This window comes from Chaetodon auriga, chromosome 1, assembly GCF_051107435.1.
Source record: "Chaetodon auriga isolate fChaAug3 chromosome 1, fChaAug3.hap1, whole genome shotgun sequence".
Lineage (NCBI taxonomy): Eukaryota > Metazoa > Chordata > Actinopteri > Chaetodontiformes > Chaetodontidae > Chaetodon > Chaetodon auriga.
The window spans coordinates 4,183,144-4,209,120 of record NC_135074.1 but is presented as its reverse complement, the minus strand read 5'-3'; the positions used below and the strand labels follow the sequence as shown (position 1 = coordinate 4,209,120).

At 43.0% G+C, this 25,977-nt stretch overlaps 1 protein-coding gene across 1 annotated transcript in view; it reads right to left on the bottom strand.

The window, feature by feature from the left end:
• LOC143324247 (mucin-5B-like) overlaps nucleotides 1-25,977 on the bottom strand; it is a 50,533-nt gene that overhangs the window by 11,031 nt on the left and 13,525 nt on the right. The window contains exons 18-46 of the mRNA XM_076736585.1: nucleotides 25,799-25,851; nucleotides 25,113-25,216; nucleotides 24,340-24,491; nucleotides 24,106-24,244; nucleotides 23,689-23,806; nucleotides 23,044-23,216; nucleotides 22,682-22,921; nucleotides 21,589-21,745; nucleotides 19,729-19,857; nucleotides 19,353-19,503; nucleotides 13,276-13,397; nucleotides 12,762-12,896; nucleotides 12,060-12,194; nucleotides 11,358-11,492; nucleotides 10,656-10,790; nucleotides 9,954-10,088; nucleotides 9,246-9,380; nucleotides 8,538-8,672; nucleotides 7,830-7,964; nucleotides 7,122-7,256; nucleotides 6,420-6,554; nucleotides 5,718-5,852; nucleotides 5,016-5,150; nucleotides 4,314-4,448; nucleotides 3,606-3,740; nucleotides 2,898-3,032; nucleotides 2,310-2,444; nucleotides 1,725-1,859; nucleotides 1,120-1,271 (exon numbers count right to left, since the gene is read on the bottom strand). Coding sequence (XP_076592700.1) covers nucleotides 1,120-1,271; nucleotides 1,725-1,859; nucleotides 2,310-2,444; nucleotides 2,898-3,032; nucleotides 3,606-3,740; nucleotides 4,314-4,448; nucleotides 5,016-5,150; nucleotides 5,718-5,852; nucleotides 6,420-6,554; nucleotides 7,122-7,256; nucleotides 7,830-7,964; nucleotides 8,538-8,672; nucleotides 9,246-9,380; nucleotides 9,954-10,088; nucleotides 10,656-10,790; nucleotides 11,358-11,492; nucleotides 12,060-12,194; nucleotides 12,762-12,896; nucleotides 13,276-13,397; nucleotides 19,353-19,503; nucleotides 19,729-19,857; nucleotides 21,589-21,745; nucleotides 22,682-22,921; nucleotides 23,044-23,216; nucleotides 23,689-23,806; nucleotides 24,106-24,244; nucleotides 24,340-24,491; nucleotides 25,113-25,216; nucleotides 25,799-25,851 — 3,985 coding nt within the window. The remainder of the gene's footprint in view (nucleotides 1-1,119; nucleotides 1,272-1,724; nucleotides 1,860-2,309; nucleotides 2,445-2,897; nucleotides 3,033-3,605; nucleotides 3,741-4,313; nucleotides 4,449-5,015; nucleotides 5,151-5,717; nucleotides 5,853-6,419; nucleotides 6,555-7,121; nucleotides 7,257-7,829; nucleotides 7,965-8,537; nucleotides 8,673-9,245; nucleotides 9,381-9,953; nucleotides 10,089-10,655; nucleotides 10,791-11,357; nucleotides 11,493-12,059; nucleotides 12,195-12,761; nucleotides 12,897-13,275; nucleotides 13,398-19,352; nucleotides 19,504-19,728; nucleotides 19,858-21,588; nucleotides 21,746-22,681; nucleotides 22,922-23,043; nucleotides 23,217-23,688; nucleotides 23,807-24,105; nucleotides 24,245-24,339; nucleotides 24,492-25,112; nucleotides 25,217-25,798; nucleotides 25,852-25,977) is intronic.

Genomic DNA, 25,977 nt, shown 5'->3' with positions numbered 1-25,977 from the left:
AACCAGACCAAGAGTCCAAAACTGAGGAAACTGTCACAGTCTCTTAACTGTGCTTCATAACCTATAACCCCCCACCTCTTGGTGTATATGCTTCACAGAAGATACAGCGTATGGTCTGCAGATATTACATGCATAGACAGGATTTAGTGGTACAAATATGTATCTTGAAAAACCTGTGTAAACATTTTGTCCTGTTTGTGACCAAACTAGCTATATTATCAAATGATAGATTCCATTTCTGTACAAGTATAGCGAAGCAGACGTGTCTTTCCAACCTTTGTAACTGTCTGACTGCTTGTGTTTCCTGCCTTGAATTTGATGTACCAATGTCAATGGGTCTCATAAGAGCAATATCAGTTAACCCCAAAACTATAAACAATTTTCCTTTATCGATGACATTAATTGCTCAATAAAATTCTGTCGGTCTCATATGAAAGTAAGTATCTGGCCAACTTATTTATGTGCTCAGCAAGATTATGTTAGATTGATATTGCTGAGTGAAAGTGCAAAGAAGGTTTTTGCATATGCAGGCAGAGTGTATATTTTGTGCTCTTACAATCCATTATTTATTTTACAAGTATGGATATTTGTTACTTTATCGGAGCACAAGCCTGGTACGGGTTTAGGTTAATTATGCCACAAATTCCATTCTACTGTACCTATTTAGCTGTCATTGCTGAAAAGGAGAAAACTAAATTTTGAAATTGACAATTACAATACTGCTCCATAAATGAGACTTAGCTGCAGGGTAAAGGTTGTATTTATTAATGAGAACTTACCAGGAGGGAAACGGGTACCATTATGAAGGCAATGGCAAATCTGTGGCTGAGAAGCTGGTTGAGTGGCCACCCCAGTCACTACAATGAACTCAGTTGTAGGTGCACTGGTTTTGTAGATAGTAGTAGGGAGATGAGTTGTTTTGGTTGTTGTAGACGGAGAAGTGGTTTTAAGAGTACTTGTAGTAGTTGAAGGCATTGTTGTTGGAATTGCAGTTGAAGGCGTTGGGCACCCACAGCATTTGAACTTAATCTCATAATCAAAACACTCTTGCTGAAGCCCTTGCTCCTTGTTGTTGCATATAAGACCAAAATCTTTATTACAAGTCACAGCTTGTCCCACCTGTGACATGGACAGACCTGGGTAAAGAGCAGCTCGACACTGGACTTCTTCTGGAGCTGAGCAAACAGGATATCCAGCAGAGATTATCCTCTGAATGGATTCATCTTCTCCACCATCAGGTCCTGGTGTGGGCTTTCCCAGATTGATCCATTCTGACCAACCACATGTCATATCATGTCCACCAGGGCAAAGTGTTGTTGTTGGTGGCTGAACTGTAGTTGTTTCAGTTGTGGTAGAAATTGAAGTGGTTGACGGTGGTTTATGCGTAGTTGTTTTTTCAGTGGTGGTCAAACGTGTAGTGGTTGTTGTACTAGTTGTCATTGGATGTGTTGTTGTAATTTCAGTTGTGGTTGAAGTTGCAGTGGTTGCAGTAGTACGAGTTGTTGGTGGCTGGGTTAAAGTTGTTGTGGTCAGGAGCGCTGTGCTTGCAGTAGTTGAAGGTGTTGTCGTTGGAATTGCAGTTGAAGGCGTTGGGCACCCACAGCATTTGAACTTAATCTCATAATCAAAACACTCTTGCTGAAGCTCTTGCTGCTTGTTGTTGCATATGAGACCAAAATCTTTACTGCAAGTCACAACTTGTCCCACCTGTGACATGGACAGACTTGGGTAAAGGGCAGCTCGACACTGGACTTCTTCTGGAGCTGAGCAAACAGGATATCCAGCAGAGATTATCCTCTGAATGGATTCATCTTCTCCACCATCAGGTCCTGGTGTGGGCTTTCCCAGATTGATCCATTCTGACCAACCACATGTCACATCATGTCCACCAGGGCAAAGTGTTGTTGTTGGTGGCTGAACTGTAGTTGTTTCAGTTGTGGTAGAAGTTGCAGTGGTTGACGGTGGCTGATATGTAGTTGTTTTTTCAGTGGTGGTCAAAGGTGTAGTGGCTGTTGTGCTACTTGTTGTTGGATGTGTTGTTGTAATTTCAGTTGTGGTTGGAGTTGCAGTGGTTGAAGTAGTACTAGTTGTTGGTGGCTGCGTTGAAGTTGTGGTCGGAAGGGCTGTGCTTGCAGTAGTTGAAGGTGTTGTCGTTGGAATTGCACTTGAAGGCATTGGGCACACACAGCATTTGAACTTAATTTCATAATCAAAACACTCTTGCTGAAGCCCTTGCTGCTTGTTGTTGCATATAAGACCAAAATCTTTATTGCAAGTCACAGTTTGTCCAACCTGTGACATGGACAGACCTGGGTAGAGGGCAGCTCGACACTGGACTTCTTCTGGAGCTGAGCAAACAGGAATTCCAGCAGAGATTATCCTCTGAATGGACTCATCATCGCCCCCATCAGGTCCTGGTGTGGGCTGTCCCACATTGATCCATTCTGACCAACCACACATCAAATAACTTCCACCAGGGCAAAGTGTTGTTGTTGGTGGCTGAACTATAGTTGTTTCAGTTGAGGTAGGAGTGGCAGTGGTTGTTGATCGCTGATATGTAGTTGTTTTTTCGATGGTGGTCAAAGGTGTAGTGGCTGTTGTACTACTTGTTGTTGGATGTGTTCTTGTAATTTCAGTTGTGGTTGAAGTTGCAGTGGTTGAAGTAGTACTGGTTGTTGGTGGCTGCGTTGAAGTTGTTGTGGTCGGAAGCGCTGTGCTTGCAGTAGTTGAAGGTGTTGTCGTTGGAATTGCAGTTGAAGGCGTTGGGCACCCACAGCATTTGAACTTAATCTCATAATCAAAACACTCTTGCTGAAGCCCTTGCTGTTTGTTGTTGCATATGAGACCAAAATCTTTACTGCAAGTCACAACTTGTCCCACCTGTGACATGGACAGACCTGGGTAGAGGACAGCTCGACACTGGACCTCTTCTGGAGCTGAGCAAACAGGATATCCAGCAGAGATTATCCTCTGAATGGATTCATCTTCTCCACCATCAGGTCCTGGTGTGGGCTTTCCCAGATTGATCCATTCTGACCAACCACATGTCACATCATGTCCACCAGGGCAAAGTGTTGTTGTTGGTTGCTGAACTGTAGTTGTTTCAATTGTGGTAGAAGTTGAAGTTGTTGACGGTGGCTGAGATGTAGTTGTTTCAGTTGTGGTCGAAGGTGCAGTGGTCGTGGTAGTACTTGTTGTTGGATGTGTTGTTGTTGTTGTTATTTCAGTTGTGGTAGAAGCTGCAGTGGTTGTAGGTTGCTGATATGTAGTTGTTTTTTCAGTGGTGGTCAAAGGTGTAGTGGCTGTTGTACTACTTGTTGTTGGATGTGTTGTTGTAGTTTCAGTTGTGGTTGAAGTTGCAGTGGTTGAAGTAGTACTAGTTGTTGGTGGCTGCATTGAAGTTGTTGTGGTCGGAAGCGCTGTGCTTGCAGTAGTTGAGGGTGTTGTCGTTGGAATTGCAGTTGAAGGCGTTGGGCACCCACAGCATTTGAACTTAATCTCATAATCAAAACACTCTTGCTGAAGCCCTTGCTGTTTGTTGTTGCATATGAGACCAAAATCTTTACTGCAAGTCACAACTTGTCCCACCTGTGACATGGACAGACCTGGGTAGAGGACAGCTCGACACTGGACCTCTTCTGGAGCTGAGCAAACAGGATATCCAGCAGAGATTATCCTCTGAATGGATTCATCTTCTCCACCATCAGGTCCTGGTGTGGGCTTTCCCAGATTGATCCATTCTGACCAACCACATGTCACATCATGTCCACCAGGGCAAAGTGTTGTTGTTGGTGGCTGAACTGTAGTTGTTTCAATTGTGGTAGAAGTTGAAGTTGTTGACGGTGGCTGAGATGTAGTTGTTTCAGTTGTGGTCGAAGGTGCAGTGGTCGTGGTAGTACTTGTTGTTGGATGTGTTGTTGTTGTTGTTATTTCAGTTGTGGTAGAAGCTGCAGTGGTTGTAGGTTGCTGATATGTAGTTGTTTTTTCAGTGGTGGTCAAAGGTGTAGTGGCTGTTGTACTACTTGTTGTTGGATGTGTTGTTGTAGTTTCAGTTGTGGTTGAAGTTGCAGTGGTTGAAGTAGTACTAGTTGTTGGTGGCTGCGTTGAAGTTGTTGTGGTCGGAAGCGCTGTGCTTACAGTAGTTGAGGGTGTTGTCGTTGGAATTGCAGTTGAAGGCGTTGGGCACCCACAGCATTTGAACTTAATCTCATAATCAAAACACTCTTGCTGAAGCCCTTGCTGTTTGTTGTTGCATATGAGACCAAAATCTTTACTGCAAGTCACAACTTGTCCCACCTGTGACATGGACAGACCTGGGTAAAGGGCAGCTCGACACTGGACTTCTTCTGGAGCTGAGCAAACAGGATATCCAGCAGAGATTATCCTCTGAATGGATTCATCTTCTCCACCATCAGGTCCTGGTGTGGGCTTTCCCAGATTGATCCATTCTGACCAACCACATGTCACATCATGTCCACCAGGGCAAAGTGTTGTTGTTGGTGGCTGAACTGTAGTTGTTTCAATTGTGGTAGAAGTTGAAGTTGTTGACGGTGGCTGAGATGTAGTTGTTTCAGTTATGGTCGAAGGTGCAGTGGTCGTGGTAGTACTTGTTGTTGGATGTGTCGTTGTTGTTATTTCAGTTGTGGTAGAAGCTGCAGTGGTTGTAGGTTGCTGATATGTAGTTGTTTTTTCAGTGGTGGTCAAAGGTGTAGTGGCTGTTGTACTACTTGTTGTTGGATGTGTTCTTGTAGTTTCAGTTGTGGTTGAAGTTGCAGTGGTTGAAGTAGCACTAGTTGGTGGCTGCGTTGAAGTTGTTGTGGTCGGAAGCGCTGTGCTTGCAGTAGTTGAAGGTGTTGTCGTTGGAATTGCAGTTGAAGGCGTTGGGCACCCACAGCATTTGAACTTAATCTCATAATCAAAACACTCTTGCTGAAGCCCTTGCTGTTTGTTGTTGCATATGAGACCAAAATCTTTACTGCAAGTCACAACTTGTCCCACCTGTGACATGGACAGACTTGGGTAAAGGGCAGCTCGACACTGGACCTCTTCTGGAGCTGAGCAAACAGGATATCCAGCAGAGATTATCCTCTGAATGGATTCATCTTCTCCACCATCAGGTCCTGGTGTGGGCTTTCCCAGATTGATCCATTCTGACCAACCACATGTCACATCATGTCCACCAGGGCAAAGTGTTGTTGTTGGTGGCTGAACTGTAGTTGTTTCAATTGTGGTAGAAGTTGAAGTTGTTGACGGTGGCTGAGATGTAGCTGTTTCAGTTGTGGTCGAAGGTGCAGTGGTCGTGGTAGTACTTGTTGTTGGATGTGTTGTTGTTGTTATTTCAGTTGTGGGAGAAGCTGCAGTGGTTGTAGGTTGCTGATATGTAGTTGTTTTTTCAGTGGTGGTCAAAGGTGTAGTGGCTGTTGTACTACTTGTTGTTGGATGTGTTGTTGTAGTTTCAGTTGTGGTTGAAGTTGCAGTGGTTGAAGTAGTACTAGTTGGTGGCTGCGTTGAAGTTGTTGTGGTCGGAAGCGCTGTGCTTGCAGTAGTTGAAGGTGTTGTCGTTGGAATTGCAGTTGAAGGCGTTGGGCACCCACAGCATTTGAACTTAATCTCATAATCAAAACACTCTTGCTGAAGCCCTTGCTGTTTGTTGTTGCATATGAGACCAAAATCTTTACTGCAAGTCACAACTTGTCCCACCTGTGACATGGACAGACTTGGGTAAAGGGCAGCTCGACACTGGACCTCTTCTGGAGCTGAGCAAACAGGATATCCAGCAGAGATTATCCTCTGAATGGATTCATCTTCTCCACCATCAGGTCCTGGTGTGGGCTTTCCCAGATTGATCCATTCTGACCAACCACATGTCACATCATGTCCACCAGGGCAAAGTGTTGTTGTTGGTGGCTGAACTGTAGTTGTTTCAATTGTGGTAGAAGTTGAAGTTGTTGACGGTGGCTGAGATGTAGCTGTTTCAGTTGTGGTCGAAGGTGCAGTGGTCGTGGTAGTACTTGTTGTTGGATGTGTTGTTGTTGTTATTTCAGTTGTGGTAGAAGCTGCAGTGGTTGTAGGTTGCTGATATGTAGTTGTTTTTTCAGTGGTGGTCAAAGGTGTAGTGGCTGTTGTACTACTTGTTGTTGGATGTGTTGTTGTAGTTTCAGTTGTGGTTGAAGTTGCAGTGGTTGAAGTAGTACTAGTTGGTGGCTGCGTTGAAGTTGTTGTGGTCGGAAGCGCTGTGCTTGCAGTAGTTGAAGGTGTTGTCGTTGGAATTGCAGTTGAAGGCGTTGGGCACCCACAGCATTTGAACTTAATCTCATAATCAAAACACTCTTGCTGAAGCCCTTGCTGTTTGTTGTTGCATATGAGACCAAAATCTTTACTGCAAGTCACAACTTGTCCCACCTGTGACATGGACAGACTTGGGTAAAGGGCAGCTCGACACTGGACCTCTTCTGGAGCTGAGCAAACAGGATATCCAGCAGAGATTATCCTCTGAATGGATTCATCTTCTCCACCATCAGGTCCTGGTGTGGGCTTTCCCAGATTGATCCATTCTGACCAACCACATGTCACATCATGTCCACCAGGGCAAAGTGTTGTTGTTGGTGGCTGAACTGTAGTTGTTTCAATTGTGGTAGAAGTTGAAGTTGTTGACGGTGGCTGAGATGTAGCTGTTTCAGTTGTGGTCGAAGGTGCAGTGGTCGTGGTAGTACTTGTTGTTGGATGTGTTGTTGTTGTTATTTCAGTTGTGGTAGAAGCTGCAGTGGTTGTAGGTTGCTGATATGTAGTTGTTTTTTCAGTGGTGGTCAAAGGTGTAGTGGCTGTTGTACTACTTGTTGTTGGATGTGTTGTTGTAGTTTCAGTTGTGGTTGAAGTTGCAGTGGTTGAAGTAGTACTAGTTGGTGGCTGCGTTGAAGTTGTTGTGGTCGGAAGCGCTGTGCTTGCAGTAGTTGAAGGTGTTGTCGTTGGAATTGCAGTTGAAGGCGTTGGGCACCCACAGCATTTGAACTTAATCTCATAATCAAAACACTCTTGCTGAAGCCCTTGCTGTTTGTTGTTGCATATGAGACCAAAATCTTTACTGCAAGTCACAACTTGTCCCACCTGTGACATGGACAGACCTGGGTAGAGGACAGCTCGACACTGGACCTCTTCTGGAGCTGAGCAAACAGGATATCCAGCAGAGATTATCCTCTGAATGGATTCATCTTCTCCACCATCAGGTCCTGGTGTGGGCTTTCCCAGATTGATCCATTCTGACCAACCACATGTCACATCATGTCCACCAGGGCAAAGTGTTGTTGTTGGTTGCTGAACTGTAGTTGTTTCAATTGTGGTAGAAGTTGAAGTTGTTGACGGTGGCTGAGATGTAGTTGTTTCAGTTGTGGTCGAAGGTGCAGTGGTCGTGGTAGTACTTGTTGTTGGATGTGTTGTTGTTGTTGTTATTTCAGTTGTGGTAGAAGCTGCAGTGGTTGTAGGTTGCTGATATGTAGTTGTTTTTTCAGTGGTGGTCAAAGGTGTAGTGGCTGTTGTACTACTTGTTGTTGGATGTGTTGTTGTAGTTTCAGTTGTGGTTGAAGTTGCAGTGGTTGAAGTAGTACTAGTTGTTGGTGGCTGCGTTGAAGTTGTTGTGGTCGGAAGCGCTGTGCTTGCAGTAGTTGAGGGTGTTGTCGTTGGAATTGCAGTTGAAGGCGTTGGGCACCCACAGCATTTGAACTTAATCTCATAATCAAAACACTCTTGCTGAAGCCCTTGCTGTTTGTTGTTGCATATGAGACCAAAATCTTTACTGCAAGTCACAACTTGTCCCACCTGTGACATGGACAGACCTGGGTAGAGGACAGCTCGACACTGGACCTCTTCTGGAGCTGAGCAAACAGGATATCCAGCAGAGATTATCCTCTGAATGGATTCATCTTCTCCACCATCAGGTCCTGGTGTGGGCTTTCCCAGATTGATCCATTCTGACCAACCACATGTCACATCATGTCCACCAGGGCAAAGTGTTGTTGTTGGTGGCTGAACTGTAGTTGTTTCAATTGTGGTAGAAGTTGAAGTTGTTGACGGTGGCTGAGATGTAGTTGTTTCAGTTGTGGTCGAAGGTGCAGTGGTCGTGGTAGTACTTGTTGTTGGATGTGTTGTTGTTGTTGTTATTTCAGTTGTGGTAGAAGCTGCAGTGGTTGTAGGTTGCTGATATGTAGTTGTTTTTTCAGTGGTGGTCAAAGGTGTAGTGGCTGTTGTACTACTTGTTGTTGGATGTGTTGTTGTAGTTTCAGTTGTGGTTGAAGTTGCAGTGGTTGAAGTAGTACTAGTTGTTGGTGGCTGCGTTGAAGTTGTTGTGGTCGGAAGCGCTGTGCTTACAGTAGTTGAGGGTGTTGTCGTTGGAATTGCAGTTGAAGGCGTTGGGCACCCACAGCATTTGAACTTAATCTCATAATCAAAACACTCTTGCTGAAGCCCTTGCTGTTTGTTGTTGCATATGAGACCAAAATCTTTACTACAAGTCACAACTTGTCCCACCTGTGACATGGACAGACCTGGGTAAAGGGCAGCTCGACACTGGACTTCTTCTGGAGCTGAGCAAACAGGATATCCAGCAGAGATTATCCTCTGAATGGATTCATCTTCTCCACCATCAGGTCCTGGTGTGGGCTTTCCCAGATTGATCCATTCTGACCAACCACATGTCACATCATGTCCACCAGGGCAAAGTGTTGTTGTTGGTTGCTGAACTGTAGTTGTTTCAATTGTGGTAGAAGTTGAAGTTGTTGACGGTGGCTGAGATGTAGTTGTTTCAGTTGTGGTCGAAGGTGCAGTGGTCGTGGTAGTACTTGTTGTTGGATGTGTTGTTGTTGTTGTTATTTCAGTTGTGGTAGAAGCTGCAGTGGTTGTAGGTTGCTGATATGTAGTTGTTTTTTCAGTGGTGGTCAAAGGTGTAGTGGCTGTTGTACTACTTGTTGTTGGATGTGTTGTTGTAGTTTCAGTTGTGGTTGAAGTTGCAGTGGTTGAAGTAGTACTAGTTGTTGGTGGCTGCGTTGAAGTTGTTGTGGTCGGAAGCGCTGTGCTTGCAGTAGTTGAGGGTGTTGTCGTTGGAATTGCAGTTGAAGGCGTTGGGCACCCACAGCATTTGAACTTAATCTCATAATCAAAACACTCTTGCTGAAGCCCTTGCTGTTTGTTGTTGCATATGAGACCAAAATCTTTACTGCAAGTCACAACTTGTCCCACCTGTGACATGGACAGACCTGGGTAGAGGACAGCTCGACACTGGACCTCTTCTGGAGCTGAGCAAACAGGATATCCAGCAGAGATTATCCTCTGAATGGATTCATCTTCTCCACCATCAGGTCCTGGTGTGGGCTTTCCCAGATTGATCCATTCTGACCAACCACATGTCACATCATGTCCACCAGGGCAAAGTGTTGTTGTTGGTGGCTGAACTGTAGTTGTTTCAATTGTGGTAGAAGTTGAAGTTGTTGACGGTGGCTGAGATGTAGTTGTTTCAGTTGTGGTCGAAGGTGCAGTGGTCGTGGTAGTACTTGTTGTTGGATGTGTTGTTGTTGTTGTTATTTCAGTTGTGGTAGAAGCTGCAGTGGTTGTAGGTTGCTGATATGTAGTTGTTTTTTCAGTGGTGGTCAAAGGTGTAGTGGCTGTTGTACTACTTGTTGTTGGATGTGTTGTTGTAGTTTCAGTTGTGGTTGAAGTTGCAGTGGTTGAAGTAGTACTAGTTGTTGGTGGCTGCGTTGAAGTTGTTGTGGTCGGAAGCGCTGTGCTTACAGTAGTTGAGGGTGTTGTCGTTGGAATTGCAGTTGAAGGCGTTGGGCACCCACAGCATTTGAACTTAATCTCATAATCAAAACACTCTTGCTGAAGCCCTTGCTGTTTGTTGTTGCATATGAGACCAAAATCTTTACTGCAAGTCACAACTTGTCCCACCTGTGACATGGACAGACCTGGGTAAAGGGCAGCTCGACACTGGACTTCTTCTGGAGCTGAGCAAACAGGATATCCAGCAGAGATTATCCTCTGAATGGATTCATCTTCTCCACCATCAGGTCCTGGTGTGGGCTTTCCCAGATTGATCCATTCTGACCAACCACATGTCACATCATGTCCACCAGGGCAAAGTGTTGTTGTTGGTGGCTGAACTGTAGTTGTTTCAATTGTGGTAGAAGTTGAAGTTGTTGACGGTGGCTGAGATGTAGTTGTTTCAGTTGTGGTCGAAGGTGCAGTGGTCGTGGTAGTACTTGTTGTTGGATGTGTCGTTGTTGTTATTTCAGTTGTGGTAGAAGCTGCAGTGGTTGTAGGTTGCTGATATGTAGTTGTTTTTTCAGTGGTGGTCAAAGGTGTAGTGGCTGTTGTACTACTTGTTGTTGGATGTGTTGTTGTAGTTTCAGTTGTGGTTGAAGTTGCAGTGGTTGAAGTAGTACTAGTTGGTGGCTGCGTTGAAGTTGTTGTGGTCGGAAGCGCTGTGCTTGCAGTAGTTGAAGGTGTTGTCGTTGGAATTGCAGTTGAAGGCGTTGGGCACCCACAGCATTTGAACTTAATCTCATAATCAAAACACTCTTGCTGAAGCCCTTGCTGTTTGTTGTTGCATATGAGACCAAAATCTTTACTGCAAGTCACAACTTGTCCCACCTGTGACATGGACAGACTTGGGTAAAGGGCAGCTCGACACTGGACCTCTTCTGGAGCTGAGCAAACAGGATATCCAGCAGAGATTATCCTCTGAATGGATTCATCTTCTCCACCATCAGGTCCTGGTGTGGGCTTTCCCAGATTGATCCATTCTGACCAACCACATGTCACATCATGTCCACCAGGGCAAAGTGTTGTTGTTGGTGGCTGAACTGTAGTTGTTTCAATTGTGGTAGAAGTTGAAGTTGTTGACGGTGGCTGAGATGTAGCTGTTTCAGTTGTGGTCGAAGGTGCAGTGGTCGTGGTAGTACTTGTTGTTGGATGTGTTGTTGTTGTTATTTCAGTTGTGGTAGAAGCTGCAGTGGTTGTAGGTTGCTGATATGTAGTTGTTTTTTCAGTGGTGGTCAAAGGTGTAGTGGCTGTTGTACTACTTGTTGTTGGATGTGTTGTTGTAGTTTCAGTTGTGGTTGAAGTTGCAGTGGTTGAAGTAGTACTAGTTGGTGGCTGCGTTGAAGTTGTTGTGGTCGGAAGCGCTGTGCTTGCAGTAGTTGAAGGTGTTGTCGTTGGAATTGCAGTTGAAGGCGTTGGGCACCCACAGCATTTGAACTTAATCTCATAATCAAAACACTCTTGCTGAAGCCCTTGCTGTTTGTTGTTGCATATGAGACCAAAATCTTTACTGCAAGTCACAACTTGTCCCACCTGTGACATGGACTGACTTGGGTAAAGGGCAGCTCGACACTGGACCTCTTCTGGAGCTGAGCAAACAGGATATCCAGCAGAGATTATCCTCTGAATGGATTCATCTTCTCCACCATCAGGTCCTGGTGTGGGCTTTCCCAGATTGATCCATTCTGACCAACCACATGTCACATCATGTCCACCAGGGCAAAGTGTTGTTGTTGGTGGCTGAACTGTAGTTGTTTCAATTGTGGTAGAAGTTGAAGTTGTTGACGGTGGCTGAGATGTAGCTGTTTCAGTTGTGGTCGAAGGTGCAGTGGTCGTGGTAGTACTTGTTGTTGGATGTGTCGTTGTTGTTATTTCAGTTGTGGTAGAAGCTGCAGTGGTTGTAGGTTGCTGATATGTAGTTGTTTTTTCAGTGGTGGTCAAAGGTGTAGTGGCTGTTGTACTACTTGTTGTTGGATGTGTTGTTGTAGTTTCAGTTGTGGTTGAAGTTGCAGTGGTTGAAGTAGTACTAGTTGGTGGCTGCGTTGAAGTTGTTGTGGTCGGAAGCGCTGTGCTTGCAGTAGTTGAAGGTGTTGTCGTTGGAATTGCAGTTGAAGGCGTTGGGCACCCACAGCATTTGAACTTAATCTCATAATCAAAACACTCTTGCTGAAGCCCTTGCTGTTTGTTGTTGCATATGAGACCAAAATCTTTACTGCAAGTCACAACTTGTCCCACCTGTGACATGGACAGACCTGGGTAAAGGGCAGCTCGACACTGGACTTCTTCTGGAGCTGAGCAAACAGGATATCCAGCAGAGATTATCCTCTGAATGGATTCATCTTCTCCACCATCAGGTCCTGGTGTGGGCTTTCCCAGATTGATCCATTCTGACCAACCACATGTCACATCATGTCCACCAGGGCAAAGTGTTGTTGTTGGTGGCTGAACTGTAGTTGTTTCAATTGTGGTAGAAGTTGAAGTTGTTGACGGTGGCTGAGATGTAGTTGTTTCAGTTGTGGTCGAAAGTGCAGTGGTCATGGTAGTACTTGTTGTTGGATGTGTCGTTGTTGTTATTTCAGTTGTGGTAGAAGCTGCAGTGGTTGTAGGTTGCTGATATGTAGTTGTTTTTTCAGTGGTGGTCAAAGGTGTAGTGGCTGTTGTACTACTTGTTGTTGGATGTGTTGTTGTAGTTTCAGTTGTGGTTGAAGTTGCAGTGGTTGAAGTAGTACTAGTTGGTGGCTGCGTTGAAGTTGTTGTGGTCGGAAGCGCTGTGCTTGCAGTAGTTGAAGGTGTTGTCGTTGGAATTGCAGTTGAAGGCGTTGGGCACCCACAGCATTTGAACTTAATCTCATAATCAAAACACTCTTGCTGAAGCCCTTGCTGTTTGTTGTTGCATATGAGACCAAAATCTTTACTGCAAGTCACAACTTGTCCCACCTGTGACATGGACAGACTTGGGTAAAGGGCAGCTCGACACTGGACCTCTTCTGGAGCTGAGCAAACAGGATATCCAGCAGAGATTATCCTCTGAATGGATTCATCTTCTCCACCATCAGGTCCTGGTGTGGGCTTTCCCAGATTGATCCATTCTGACCAACCACATGTCACATCATGTCCACCAGGGCAAAGTGTTGTTGTTGGTGGCTGAACTGTAGTTGTTTCAATTGTGGTAGAAGTTGAAGTTGTTGACGGTGGCTGAGATGTAGCTGTTTCAGTTGTGGTCGAAGGTGCAGTGGTCGTGGTAGTACTTGTTGTTGGATGTGTTGTTGTAATTTCAGTTGTGGTTGAAGTTGCAGTGGTTGTAGTTTGTATAGACGTAGCTTTTGTTTCGGGTGTGGTCGATGGTGTAGTGGTTGTCGTAGTAATAGTTGTTGGTTGTGGAGATGTCGTTGTATTTTCACTTGTGGTCGACGGTGCATTGGTTTTAGGAGGCTGAGATGTACTTGTTTTTTTAGGTGTGGTCAATGCTGTAGTAGTTGTAGTAGTTGTTGGATATGTAGTCATTTCCGTTGTGGCAGATGGTGTTGTGGTTGGAGTTGGCTGAGATGTAGTTGTTGTTGCAGTCATGGTAAAAGTTGCACTGGTTGTAGCTGGTTGAGAAGTAGTTGTTGTTTCAGGTGTGGTCGAAGGTGTTGTGGTTGTCATAGTAGTGTTTGTTGGTGACTGAGTTGTAGTTGTTTCAATTGTCATAGAAGTTGCAGTTGTAAGTGGTTGAGATGTAGTTGTTTCAGGTGTGGTCAAAGGTGTCGTGGTTGTTGTAGTTCTTGTTGGTTGTGTTGTAGTAATTTCAGTTGTCGTCGAAGTTGCAGTGGTTGTTGGTGGCTGAGAAGTAGTTGTTTCTGCAGTGGTGGTCAAAAGTTTTGTGGTTGTTGTAGTAGTAGTATTTGTTGGCGGCTGACCTGAAGTTGTTTCAGTTGTGGTAGATTGTATAGTGGTTGTTTCGGTAGTAGTCGTTGTTGGTGACTGAGTTGTAGTTATTTCAGTTGCGGTAGAAGATGCAGTGGTTGTTGGTTGCGGAGTTGTTGTTTCAGTTTTGGTCAAAGGTGTAGTGGTTGTAGGTTGCTGAGATTTAGTTGTTTTTTCAGTGGTAGTCAAAGGTGTAGTGGCTGTTGTACTACTTGTTGTTGGATGTGTTGTTGTAATTTCAGTTGTGGTTGAAGTTGCAGTGGTTGTAGTTTGTATAGACGTAGCTTTTGTTTCAGGTGTGGTCGATGGTGTAGTTGTTGTAGTAGTAATAGTTGTTGGTTGTGGAGATGTCGTTGTATATTCACTTGTGGTCGAAGGTGCATTGGTTTTAGGAGGCTGAGATGTACTTGTTTTTTTAGTTGTGGTCAATGCTGTAGTAGTTGTAGTAGTTGTTGGATATGTAGTCATTTCCGTTGTGGCAGATGGTGTTGTGGTTGGAGTTGGCTGAGATGTAGTTGTTGTTGCAGTCATGGTAAAAGTTGCACTGGTTGTAGCTGGTTGAGAAGTAGTTGCTGTTTCAGGTGTGGTCGAAGGTGTTGTGGTTGTCATAGTAGTGGTTGTTGGTGACTGAGATGTAGTTGTTTCAATTGTCATAGTAGTTGCAGTTGTAAGTGGTTGAGATGTAGTTGTTTCAGGTGTGGTCAAAGGTGTCGTGGTTATTGTAGTTCTTGTTGGTTGTGTTGTAGTAATTTCAGTTGTCGTCGAAGTTGCAGTGGTTGTTGGTGGCTGAGAAGTAGTTGTTTCTGCAGTGGTGGTCAAAAGTTTTGTGGTTGTTGTAGTAGTAGTATTTGTTGGCGGCTGACCTGAAGTTGTTTCAGTTGTGGTAGATTGTATAGTGGTTGTTTCGGTAGTAGTCGTTGTTGGTGACTGAGTTGTAGTTATTTCAGTTGTGGTAGAAGATACAGTGGTTGTTGGTTGCGGAGTTGTTGTTTCAGTTTTTGTCAAAGGTGTAGTGGTTGTAGGTTGCTGAGATTTAGTTGTTTTTTCAGTGGTAGTCAAAGGTGTAGTGGCTGTTGTACTACTTGTTGTTGGATGTGTTGTTGTAATTTCAGTTGTGGTTGAAGTTGCAGTGGTTGTAGTTTGTATAGACGTAGCTTTTGTTTCAGGTGTGGTCGATGGTGTAGTTGTTGTAGTAGTAATAGTTGTTGGTTGTGGAGATGTCGTTGTATTTTCACTTGTGGTCGAAGGTGCATTGGTTTTAGGAGGCTGAGATGTACTTGTTTTTTTAGTTGTGGTCAATGCTGTAGTAGTTGTAGTAGTTGTTGGATATGTAGTCATTTCCGTTGTGGCAGATGGTGTTGTGGTTGGAGTTGGCTGAGATGTAGTTGTTGTTGCAGTCATGGTAAAAGTTGCACTGGTTGTAGCTGGTTGAGAAGTAGTTGCTGTTTCAGGTGTGGTCGAAGGTGTTGTGGTTGTCATAGTAGTGGTTGTTGGTGACTGAGATGTAGTTGTTTCAATTGTCATAGAAGTTGCAGTTGTAAGTGGTTGAGATGTAGTTGTTTCAGGTGTGGTCAAAGGTGTCGTGGTTATTGTAGTTCTTGTTGGTTGTGTTGTAGTAATTTCAGTTGTCGTCGAAGTTGCAGTGGTTGTTGGTGGCTGAGAAGTAGTTGTTTCTGCAGTGGTGGTCAAAAGTTTTGTGGTTGTTGTAGTAGTAGTATTTGTTGGCGGCTGACCTGAAGTTGTTTCAGTTGTGGTAGATTGTATAGTGGTTGTTTCGGTAGTAGTCGTTGTTGGTGACTGAGTTGTAGTTATTTCAGTTGTGGTAGAAGATACAGTCGTTGTTGGTTGCGGAGTTGTTGTTTCAGTTTTTGTCAAAGGTGTAGTGGTTGTAGGTTGCTGAGATTTAGTTGTTTTTTCAGTGGTAGTCAAAGGTGTAGTGGCTGTTGTACTACTTGTTGTTGGATGTGTTGTTGTAATTTCAGTTGTGGTTGAAGTTGCAGTGGTTGTAGTTTGTATAGACGTAGCTTTTGTTTCAGGTGTGGTCAATGGTGTAGTGGTTGTAGTAGTAATAGTTGTTGGTTGTGGAGATGTCGTTGTATTTTCACTTGTGGTCGACGGTGCATTGGTTTTAGGAGGCTGAGATGTACTTGTTTTTTTAGTTGTGGTCAATGCTGTAGTAGTTGTTGTAGTAGTTGTTGGATATGTAGTCATTTCCGTTGTGGCAGATGGTGTTGTGGTTGGAGTTGGCTGAGATGTAGTTGTTGTTGCAGTCATGGTAAAAGTTGCACTGGTTGTAGCTGGTTGAGAAGTAGTTGCTGTTTCAGGTGTGGTCGAAGGTGTTGTGGTTGTCATAGTAGTGGTTGTTGGTGACTGAGTTGTAGTTGTTTCAATTGTCATAGAAGTTGCAGTTGTAAGTGGTTGAGATGTAGTTGTTTCAGGTGTGGTCAAAGGTGTCGTGGTTGTTGTAGTTCTTGTTGGTTGTGTTGTAGTAATTTCAGTTGTCGTCGAAGTTGCAGTGGTTGTTGGTGGCTGAGAAGTAGTTGTTTCTTCAGTGGTGGTCAAAAGTTTTGCGGTTGTTGTAGTAGTAGTATTTGTTGGCGGCTGACCTGAAGTTGTTTCAGTTGTGGTAGATTGTACAGTGGTTGCTTTGGTAGTAGTCGTTGTTGGTGACTGAGTTGTAGTTATTTCAGTTGTGGTAGAAGATGCAGTGGTTGTTAGTTGCGGAGTTGTTGTTTCAGTTTTGGTCAAAGGTGTAGTGGTTGTAGGTGGCTGAGATTTAGTTATTGTTTCAGTTGTGTGTGCAGAAGTTGTAGTACTGGTAGTTGCTGTTGGGTGAGTTGTAGTTGTTTCAGATGTCGTCAAAGGTGTTATGGCTTTTGTAGTGTTTGGTGTTGTTGAATGAATTGTTGGTAGTTCAATTGTGGTAGAAGCTGTTGTGGTTGTAGAAGTAGTTGGTGGTTGAGTTGCAGTTGTAGTCGCACTTGTGGTAGAAGGCATAGTGGTTGTTGTGGTTAGCAGCATTGTTGTTGTTCTTTCAGTTGTGGTTGAAGGTGTAGTGGTTGTAGTACCAGTTGGTGGCTGAGATGTAGTTGTTTCAGTTGTGGTAGAAGGTGTTGTGATTATAGTGATTGAAGGTGCTGTACTTGGAATTTTAGTTGAAGATATAGCTGTTGTTGTTGGTGGCTCAGGTGTGGTTGTTTTAATTATGGTAGAGTGTGTAGAGGTTGAAGAAAGAGGTGGTGTTGTTGGCGTGTTTGTGAAAGTAATGGTTGTAAACTTTGGTGTTGTGCTGCATTGCACTGCCTTGCAACACTTTACCTTTATTTCATAATCTAAACATATGGGGGGATACTGTAAGCTGTTCTCACACAGGAGTCCTTGGTTATTGCATGTTACATCTTGTCCCAGTTGATCTAGGGGCACCCCTGGGTAGTACACAGCCTGGCACTCCACTGTCACTGGATTCACACAGATGTTATATCCTTTCTGAATGATGTGTTTGATGGTTTCATTGTCCCCACCTTCAGGACCATATTCAGGGTAGTCTGAACTTATCCACTGTGACCAGTAGCATAATGTTTCCACACAAGGTGTTTCAGTAATATGTTCTGTATGTGTTACTGAGGGGTTTGTAGTTGAGCTTGAAGGTGTGGTCAATGGTGTGGCGGTTGTTGTAGTCATAGTAGATGTTGGTGGTTGTGTTGTAGTTGTTGTTTCAGATGTGGTCGAAGATGTAGTGGTTTCTGTCATAGCAGTTGTTGATGGTTGAATTGTAGCTGTTTCAGTTGTTTTAGAAGGTGTAATCATTTTTGTAGTGGTTGGTGTTGTTGAATGAGTTGTAATTATTTCAGTTGTGGTAGAAGCTGTTGTGGTTGTAGAAGTAGAAGTACTTGGTGGTTGAGTTGCTGTTGTAGTAGCACTTGTGGTAGAAGGCATAGTGGTTGTTCTACTACTTGTAGGTGGCACCATTGTTGTCCTTTCAGTTGTGGTTGAAGGTGTGGTGTTTGTAGTACTAGTTGTTGGTGGCTGAGTTGTAGTTGTTTCAGTTGTGGTAGAAGGTGTTGTGATTATAGTGATTGAAGGTGTTGTGGTTGGAATTTTAGTTGAAAATTCAGCTGTTGTTGGTGGTGGCTCAGGTGTGGTTGTTTTAATTATGGTAGAGTGTGTAGAGGTTGAAGAAAGAGGTGGTGTAGTTGGCGTGTTTGTGAAAGTAATGGTTGTAAACTTTGGTGTTGTGCTGCATTGCACTGCCTTGCAACACTTTACCTTTATTTCATAATCTAAACATATGGGGGGATACTGTAAGCTGTTCTCACACAGGAGTCCTTGGTTATTGCATGTTACATCTTGTCCCAGTTGATCTAGGGGCACCCCTGGGTAGTACACAGCCTGGCACTCCACTGCCACTGGATTCACACAGATGTTATATCCTTTCTGAATGATGTGTTTGATGGTTTCATTGTCCCCACCTTCAGGACCATATTCAGGGTAGTCTGAACTTATCCACTGTGACCAGTAGCATAATGTTTCCACACAAGGTGTTTCAGTAATATGTTGTGTTGTATGTGTTATTGAGGGGGTTGTAGTTGAGCTTGAAGGTGTGGTCAATGGTGTGGCGGTTGTTGTAGTCATAGTAGATGTTGGTGGTTGTGTTGTAGTTGTTGTTTCAGATGTGGTCGAAGATGTAGTGGTTGTAGGTGTTATTGGGGGTTTTGTGGTTGATCTTGAAGGAATGGTAGAAGGAGTAGACTTTGTTGGGCATGCACTATAGTCACAACACAGAACTCTGACCTGGTAGTTAAAGCATAAGGCCAGTGGTCCTGACTGGTCTTCGTTTCTGCATGTCAGCCCCTTAGCCAGATTGCATTGCACCACTTGTCCCACATTCGCAATGGTGACATTCGGGAATTTCTCAGCTCTACACTGAATCTGGCTTGGTTTGTCACATATCATGTGTCCTGCTTCTCTAATCTTTCCATAAGTTTCATTGTCTCCTCCTGGAGTTCCCAGTGTGGGGAAGTTGGTGTCATACCATGGCGACCATGTACAAGGATTACACGTGACTGTGACTGGCTCTGTGGACACACATTATACAGGTGTTGGTTACATTGTAAATCCCGCAATGTACAGCTAAATATTCAGTTGCGAAATGAATACCTTCTCCTACCTGGTGTGGTTGATGTAAAAACAAAGGTGGTTGGAGATTGGCTGGATGTAGTTGTGGCTGCAGTGGGCATGTGTGTTGGTGTAGGTGCTTGGCATGGGTATGACCTCTTGTCAATGGTACCATTATTCTCACACACTGCTGTAATGCAGTTACCATGTCCGTCTGTTGTATTATAGATGGTTTGTCCAAGGGGATATTTGTTTCCCTGATATGTGCAAGTACAGGCTGTAAAGATAGGAAATGTATCATTTACAATTAGCCTAAAATAAGTATGTATTTTTACAACCCACAATCTCTCCAAATCTTTGCATACCTTGGGCATCATAATGGCATTGAATAGTCACTGAACTGCATGTACTTCAAGAGAAAGAAAATGCAATGTATTATCAGTTTTGATTTGTTGTCAGTCAATCTGAACTTGCCACAAAGTTATATAACATTGACTGGCATGTGTAATGTATATGAGACCTACCATGTTTGACAGTTTTCGGTTGTTGGCACTCCATCACCATTATTATAATGTCTCCCCTCTTTATCATAGCAGCCACATTGTTCTTTTAAAACACATGTCATTGTATCCTCATCAAAGTATGGCTGAGCAGGAGGACAGTTTGGATAGCAACCTAATAAAAAAACAAACAGTGGTTCTTAAAGCGTAAGAAATGCATTCTTAACATTTGTTTGCATTATCAAAACAATTGGTACCATCAGTTGAAAGTGGTAATTTTTATTAGCATTTTTTTTCATGTGTCATTGTGGTTGAAGGAGTGATAAGCAGTTTTTATAGGATACAAAATATATCCAGTGTTAAAAAGATAAATGATATGTTCAAAAAGGTTATCTCGTACCTTCTAGAGGTGGTAACTGCGAAGAGCAGTTGCCTAAGGGGCTCCTGCAGGTTTTCATACAAGGAGATCCACATGGCATGTAGTGCCATTCACATTCACCAGGGGGATTGTAGTAATCACAGAAGAGAGCTAGAAAAGATAATGAAACTTATTTAGGATAGGCATGTTCAAGATTCAAGACTATTCAGACAGCATACTGATGACTTTGATGATGTGGTTGTACATGGCCTTATTTTCACCTTTATACTGAGCAGACATCGCACTGTATTGCATTGTATATTGCAGCATTGCAACAGGATGTTATGATATATAATGGAATGATCAAAGATCTAATCTCAAACTACTATAATAACTTTAACCTGATAATCACTTCTGAGAAAGTGCTTTCAGACTGGCATTGTGGCAACACTGTCGCCTCACAGCAAGAAGGTCCTGGGTTCGATTCTTGCTGCGGGCACCAGGGATGTGTCCTCCACCATGCCTTCGGTGCCTGCTGCTTGAGGAAAAAGGCCTTTCTGTGTGGAGTTTGCATGCTCTCCCCGTGTCCACCTGGGGTATCCTCCATAAAATATACCCCCACTAAAAACATGCAAGAAGATCACCACCTGACCAATGGTGACGACAAGATGGGTCCCCGGGCGCCGGTCTGGCTGCCCACTGCTCCTGGTCTGCCACGGAGGAGGGACCCCCAGGATGGGTGAAAAGTGGAGGATAAATTTCACCTTGTGTGCAGTGTCCTGCATGTGCATGTGTGTGACGAATAAAGGGGAATGTCTCCCCCTGATTCTTCTTCTTCTTCTTATTGCCCTTAGAGGGAGATAATAACTGGTTGAACAAACTCTGTGGCCGTAGTTTTCCTTGTGGTGAACATGTTTCTCAAGGCAGCTGAGTAGAAAGACCCTATTACCAAGAGCAGTGCATAACAGCCCCCATGTGGGCTTTGATGGATGACAGTATGATAAAAAAAACAGCAGTTCCGGGCAGTAAATGGGCCTAAGAAAATTCATCACCAAGATGAGCTTCTAGACAGTGAAATACCAGGTCTCTGGTATTGATTAAGGAATTGTAGATAAAGTCCTTTCCATCTTGGAGAAACCAACCAAGAGCCTTGGCAAGATCTTCAACGGCAGTCTTTGAGATACAGCTGTTCAGTCAACCATCCAGGACCTCAGCACCATGCTTGCTAGTCTGGAGAAGTCAGACTTCCCTGGTGAATTCAGAGCTAGGATATACCAACATGGTACCCTCTGTTGTGTCCTATGGCCTCTGCTGGTTAATAAGGTACCCTAAACAACTGTGAAATTGATGGAGAGGAACATCACCAGCTGCACAGGTTGCTGGATCTCTGTTGTAGTTTCAGTGGCACAGCTCTGCAGTTCCAGAACTCCAGTGGGACTCCATCAACCCAAAATGGGGGGTTTGAATGGAGAGGATTTGCAGAGCCCAAGAGGCACCAAAAGTTGTTGAATCTAAGGTTAGGCACAGGACTTTGATGAGGATGGCAGCAATAGATCGCCCAGCATTAGGCAGTATCTCTACCATATGGCATGACATGACCAAGGCCACAGACAGATAGTTGGTCCAGACAGAGTCCAGACAACTTGATGGGCACTCAGAGAGCACAGACCACTGCCAAGGCCAATAGTCCTCTCTTCTGATAGCCAATCTGCAAGTGGAACCACTATATATGTCTGATATATTTCCAAAACTATTAGAATTATGTAAAAATATGTTTGTGCTGGGTTTAAGCCTCATCATTTCAGCTGTGCATTTATTATGTACTTCTAAATTTGAAATATTTTACATACTTAACACACATTTGTGAAAGGCAAAAATGACTGGTTCATCCTGGTTACTCACGGCAGATCTTCGGGGTTCTCCATCGTATACAAATGCCAGCTTGGTTACAGGATTCAGCATAAGCGGCCACAGCACTGCAGAAACACGTGCAGTCTCCACCAGTGTCACAAGCACATGAGTCAAATACGCATGCTTCATAGTATGGAGAGGGATCCACCTACAGACAAGTGTATAATGATACACTAATTAGTTACATGGGTATGGCACAAAATGCTGTATGGAGTATAGACTCTGCTGTGCTTCTAGTTCTCTATATCTAAGAGGCAAATATTTTACTTTTAACTCCACTACAATTATCTGACAGCTACAGTCAGTTACTAATTACTTTTTTAAAAATAAGATTTTAGCACAGAACATATAAATATGAAGTATATAAAATAGTTTAAAAACCTTCAACACCTCAAGTATCTATAACGTTAAAATGCTGCATAATTGTTTAAAGCATTGGCAATAATGAACAAACAATACACTCTGATGCAACGTAATTCAACACAATGAAAAGGAACAAATCTGCTGCATAATGACTACAAATCTGCTGCAGAATGACTACTATAATATACTTTCTTCATATTATATTTCGCAGATAACTCCTCTGCATTTTTACACAAGGTTTTGAATGCAGAACTTTTTTTTTTTTAGAGAGAATTATATAGTGTGACATTGTTACATTTACTTAATTAAAGGATCTGAATATGAAAGGAGATGATACTCCCAAAAAGACTTTGATATGTCTTTTCTAAAAGTGAGAAATATGAACTGGTGTCACTCGAGGAACATTCAGGAGTTCACTAAAATACTGGGATTCATTTGCTGGGTATCAAAGCAAATTACATGGCAATCTATCATTTGACTTTGAGACGCATTTTTAATGGACAAGATATTGAATATATATATTGATATAGCTATGGACAATGGATATCAATACTAATTTCTCAAAGTCTGTCCAGCAGTTGACACATCTTATTCTGGATATGTGTTGAAGGGACAGGCAAAACCTGACCAACATCATCCATCATCATTAGGCTCTGCTGCTTGAAGAGTAAAAACATAAAGAAAAGCTTCAACCACAAATTTGACTTCAACAACAACCTACAGTGGAGTGGCAGGCGGAGAAGACGTCACTCTGTATAATGCTGCACTGTTTCTGGGCCCATGACTGTCTGTAGGGGTTGGCTGTGCAGGGGCTGGTGACAGTCAGAGCATCTGGGCAGCTTGGCAAATCCTTCCAGCTGTTCCCAAACAACAGTGGGTTGACCACTACAGCATGGCACCTTGTTGTGAAGTCATTATTTGCGTTGCCGTCATAGTTGCCACAGAGCCCACACACATGACCCTGAAAAAGTAGAGCACCATATATCATGCAGTTCATCTTAAATATTAAAATAAAACTTGTCTTAATAAATCCATTGTAGTCACCGTAAAACAAAAACTTTCATTCACATATTGCAGGATTACCTTATATTTTGGGCTAAGCTTAATGTATAAGCTGGTCTTCCTGTCCCACATGAGAATGAGTCCATTGTTGGCTTCAATTACCAGGTAGTTGCCCATAGTGCTGTAATGGAATGGAACTGTATCTTCATTTTCACCTGACACCAGCTGGTAGTTTCCCTCTGTTAGAATTAGTTCTGCAGGCTAAACAAAAGGACAGAAATTGAATGTTTGATCCAAAATTAATTGTTGGTCAGCTTTACATATCTACAACATATACTGCCAGTTTCACTCTTCTCAACATCCCAGAAAATGTCACTGAAGCTGTTATAATTGTCCTCAATTGTTCAACTTTGTTGTAGCTGTGAGAAGCTCTTCTATTTCTGTTTATTCCATCACTGCCAACATTTAAAATCAATTTGAGTGTATATATTGACATTTTTTTTGTTTGTTTTTTTGTTTGTTCTGCCAAGTTAGAACCGATTTTTTTTTTTTTTTTCAATAAGACGCAAAATGTCTAGAAGGCAAGAATCTAAAGCAAGGCCAACTGTCTTTGTCTTAGCACTTCTAGAGACACCGAATCAGTTTATTGAGTGACTCAGTCTTGCATTTCAGCTTTTTGTCAGCAGTTCACATTGAGTCGGTTTTTTGAAAAGGTTTTATATTGACTGTATACCCCCAGGAAGATCTTGATGGTCTTGGAGCAGGTAGTTCCTGTGGTTCCACATGGAACATTCTCAGTGATCACTCTGAAGGTTCCATTAGTCTGAGCACTGCCACAGTAGTCCTGAGGAAGGATACACACGCATGCACACCCACACATACGCACAAGCAAATAATCAATATTAGTATCTCTGCTTGATTTTGTGCATCATACCAAAACCTGTAGGACAGGATTACAGTTGGAAATTTAAGTTTTATTGTTTTGAGTCCGCCAACAATATTGTCTGTGATGGCTCATTCCTGAGAGTGTCACAAAGCGTGTTGAGTTATTAACATGTGCACTTTTCTATGCAAAATTTGTGTCTGACAATGCACATCAGTTCCATTACTCTGTTCACCAACTGTTTTTGTGTGCATTCATACCTGAGTGAGAATATATTCACAGTTGCCATTAAAGGTGAAGCGCTGCTGATCAAAAGTCATGTAGTGTCCATCCCCATAGACAGAGCACATTCCATCACACTGGTTGGTGGTGCACTGCCACTTCCTGTCTTTACAAGTGCTGTAAACAGGTACATACTAGATTACATCAGGCTTACCTAGTAACTAGCATATTTCTATCTTTACAACAATTAATTCCACTTATGATTCACCTACCAGGTGTTGCAGTCAACCTTGGTTGTCTCTCCAGGCTGGTACGAGACGCCGTTGTGAACACAGGGACAGGTCGCTGGCTCAATACAGCCTCCTTTACCGTCAGATATCATCCCAGATGGACAGACACATCCGGACACACACCCTGTGGTCATCTGGAGAAAAGATGTAAATTTGCAATTCAGTCATATGTTTCATTTTTGCTCCAGCATAAAAAATGCTGTAACTTTACTTCAGATCTCAGATAAGAATAAGAATAAGAATAAACAACTTTATTTATATAGCAGTGATTTAAAACCAATAAAATATTTTCAAAATAAATTCTGTGACAGACATGTAACCAATGTTAGATTTTAAGATTGGAGTAATGTGGTCCCTGTCTGGATTTCATCAGAACACGTGCTGCTGCGTTCTGTGCGAGCTGTAACTGACCAATAGCTTTCTTCGACACACCAGAGAGAAGAGTGTGACAGTCCAGCCCGCTGGAGATAAAAGCATGTCTAAACTTTTCTGCCTGGGATAGAAATGGTCTGACTCTGGCAATACGTAATATATACATGATAGACTGATACTTAAGTCACATTTCTAATGTGATGTTCAGAATTTAGGTTGGAGTCAATGATAACACCAAAGTTTCTGACCTGTTCCTTGGTGTTTAGTGCAAGTAGATGGAAGTGTTCAGACAGTTTGTCTCTCTCAGCTTTTTGTGCCATTATGAATTAATAATCTGTATTTGCATGTAAATTTTCCTTTGTATTGGAGAAGAGGTGACTCACACAGGCCATGTCTAATGTGTTGCAGCTCTTCTCACACTCAGTTCCTTTTGCAGCTGGACCATTAGCGGAGCAGTTGAAGAAAACCATGGGGGGAGCACAGGATACTGAGAAAAGATGTGTAAAATTACTTTGCTGCTATAAATTTAAGTAATGAGCTTTAGAGGTGTTGACAGGTATATTTTTGAACAGAGCCAAGCTAGCTTCTCCCCGGCTTCCAGTCTTTAAGAATGTCCCGACTTAACACACATGCATTAGATTGGCATCAATCTAAACATTTTACTCTCAGAGAAACAAAATGAACAAATGTCCTTTCAAAAATACTAATGAACACAGACAAAATCCAAGATGAGAGTGTTTTTCAAATATAAAACCAGTAAATAAATAATGCAGTCAACTACAGTGTTTTAGCTATGCAGGTAGCCAACAACTGTGCAAATCTCTGAATTGGACAGATAATTAGAGATCATTGTAAGTCTGTGACAGGTGGGCGTGCAGCTCAGATCTATTAAGGCTTACTCCATCCGACTATTTTACAGTAGAGCTAGTGAATACCCCAGAAGCATTCATTGTCATTTGAGTTGTATGGTCAGGAAGTATTGTAGCACTAAATTTAAGGCTGCTACATATCAGGTGGTTCTGTAATATACTAACTTAATATATAATAACTTAATAATTTAATAACTTACATGGCTGTACAACAAACTCTCCAATGCAGCTGAGTTTACCCTCCATACAGGTGCTAGTGGGGAAAAATAAAAAACACATTAATATACATATATACACGTGTGTGTGTGTGTGTGTGTGTGTGTGTGTGTGTGTGTGTGTGTGTGAACATGTGTGTGTGTGAACATGTGTGTGTGAGTGA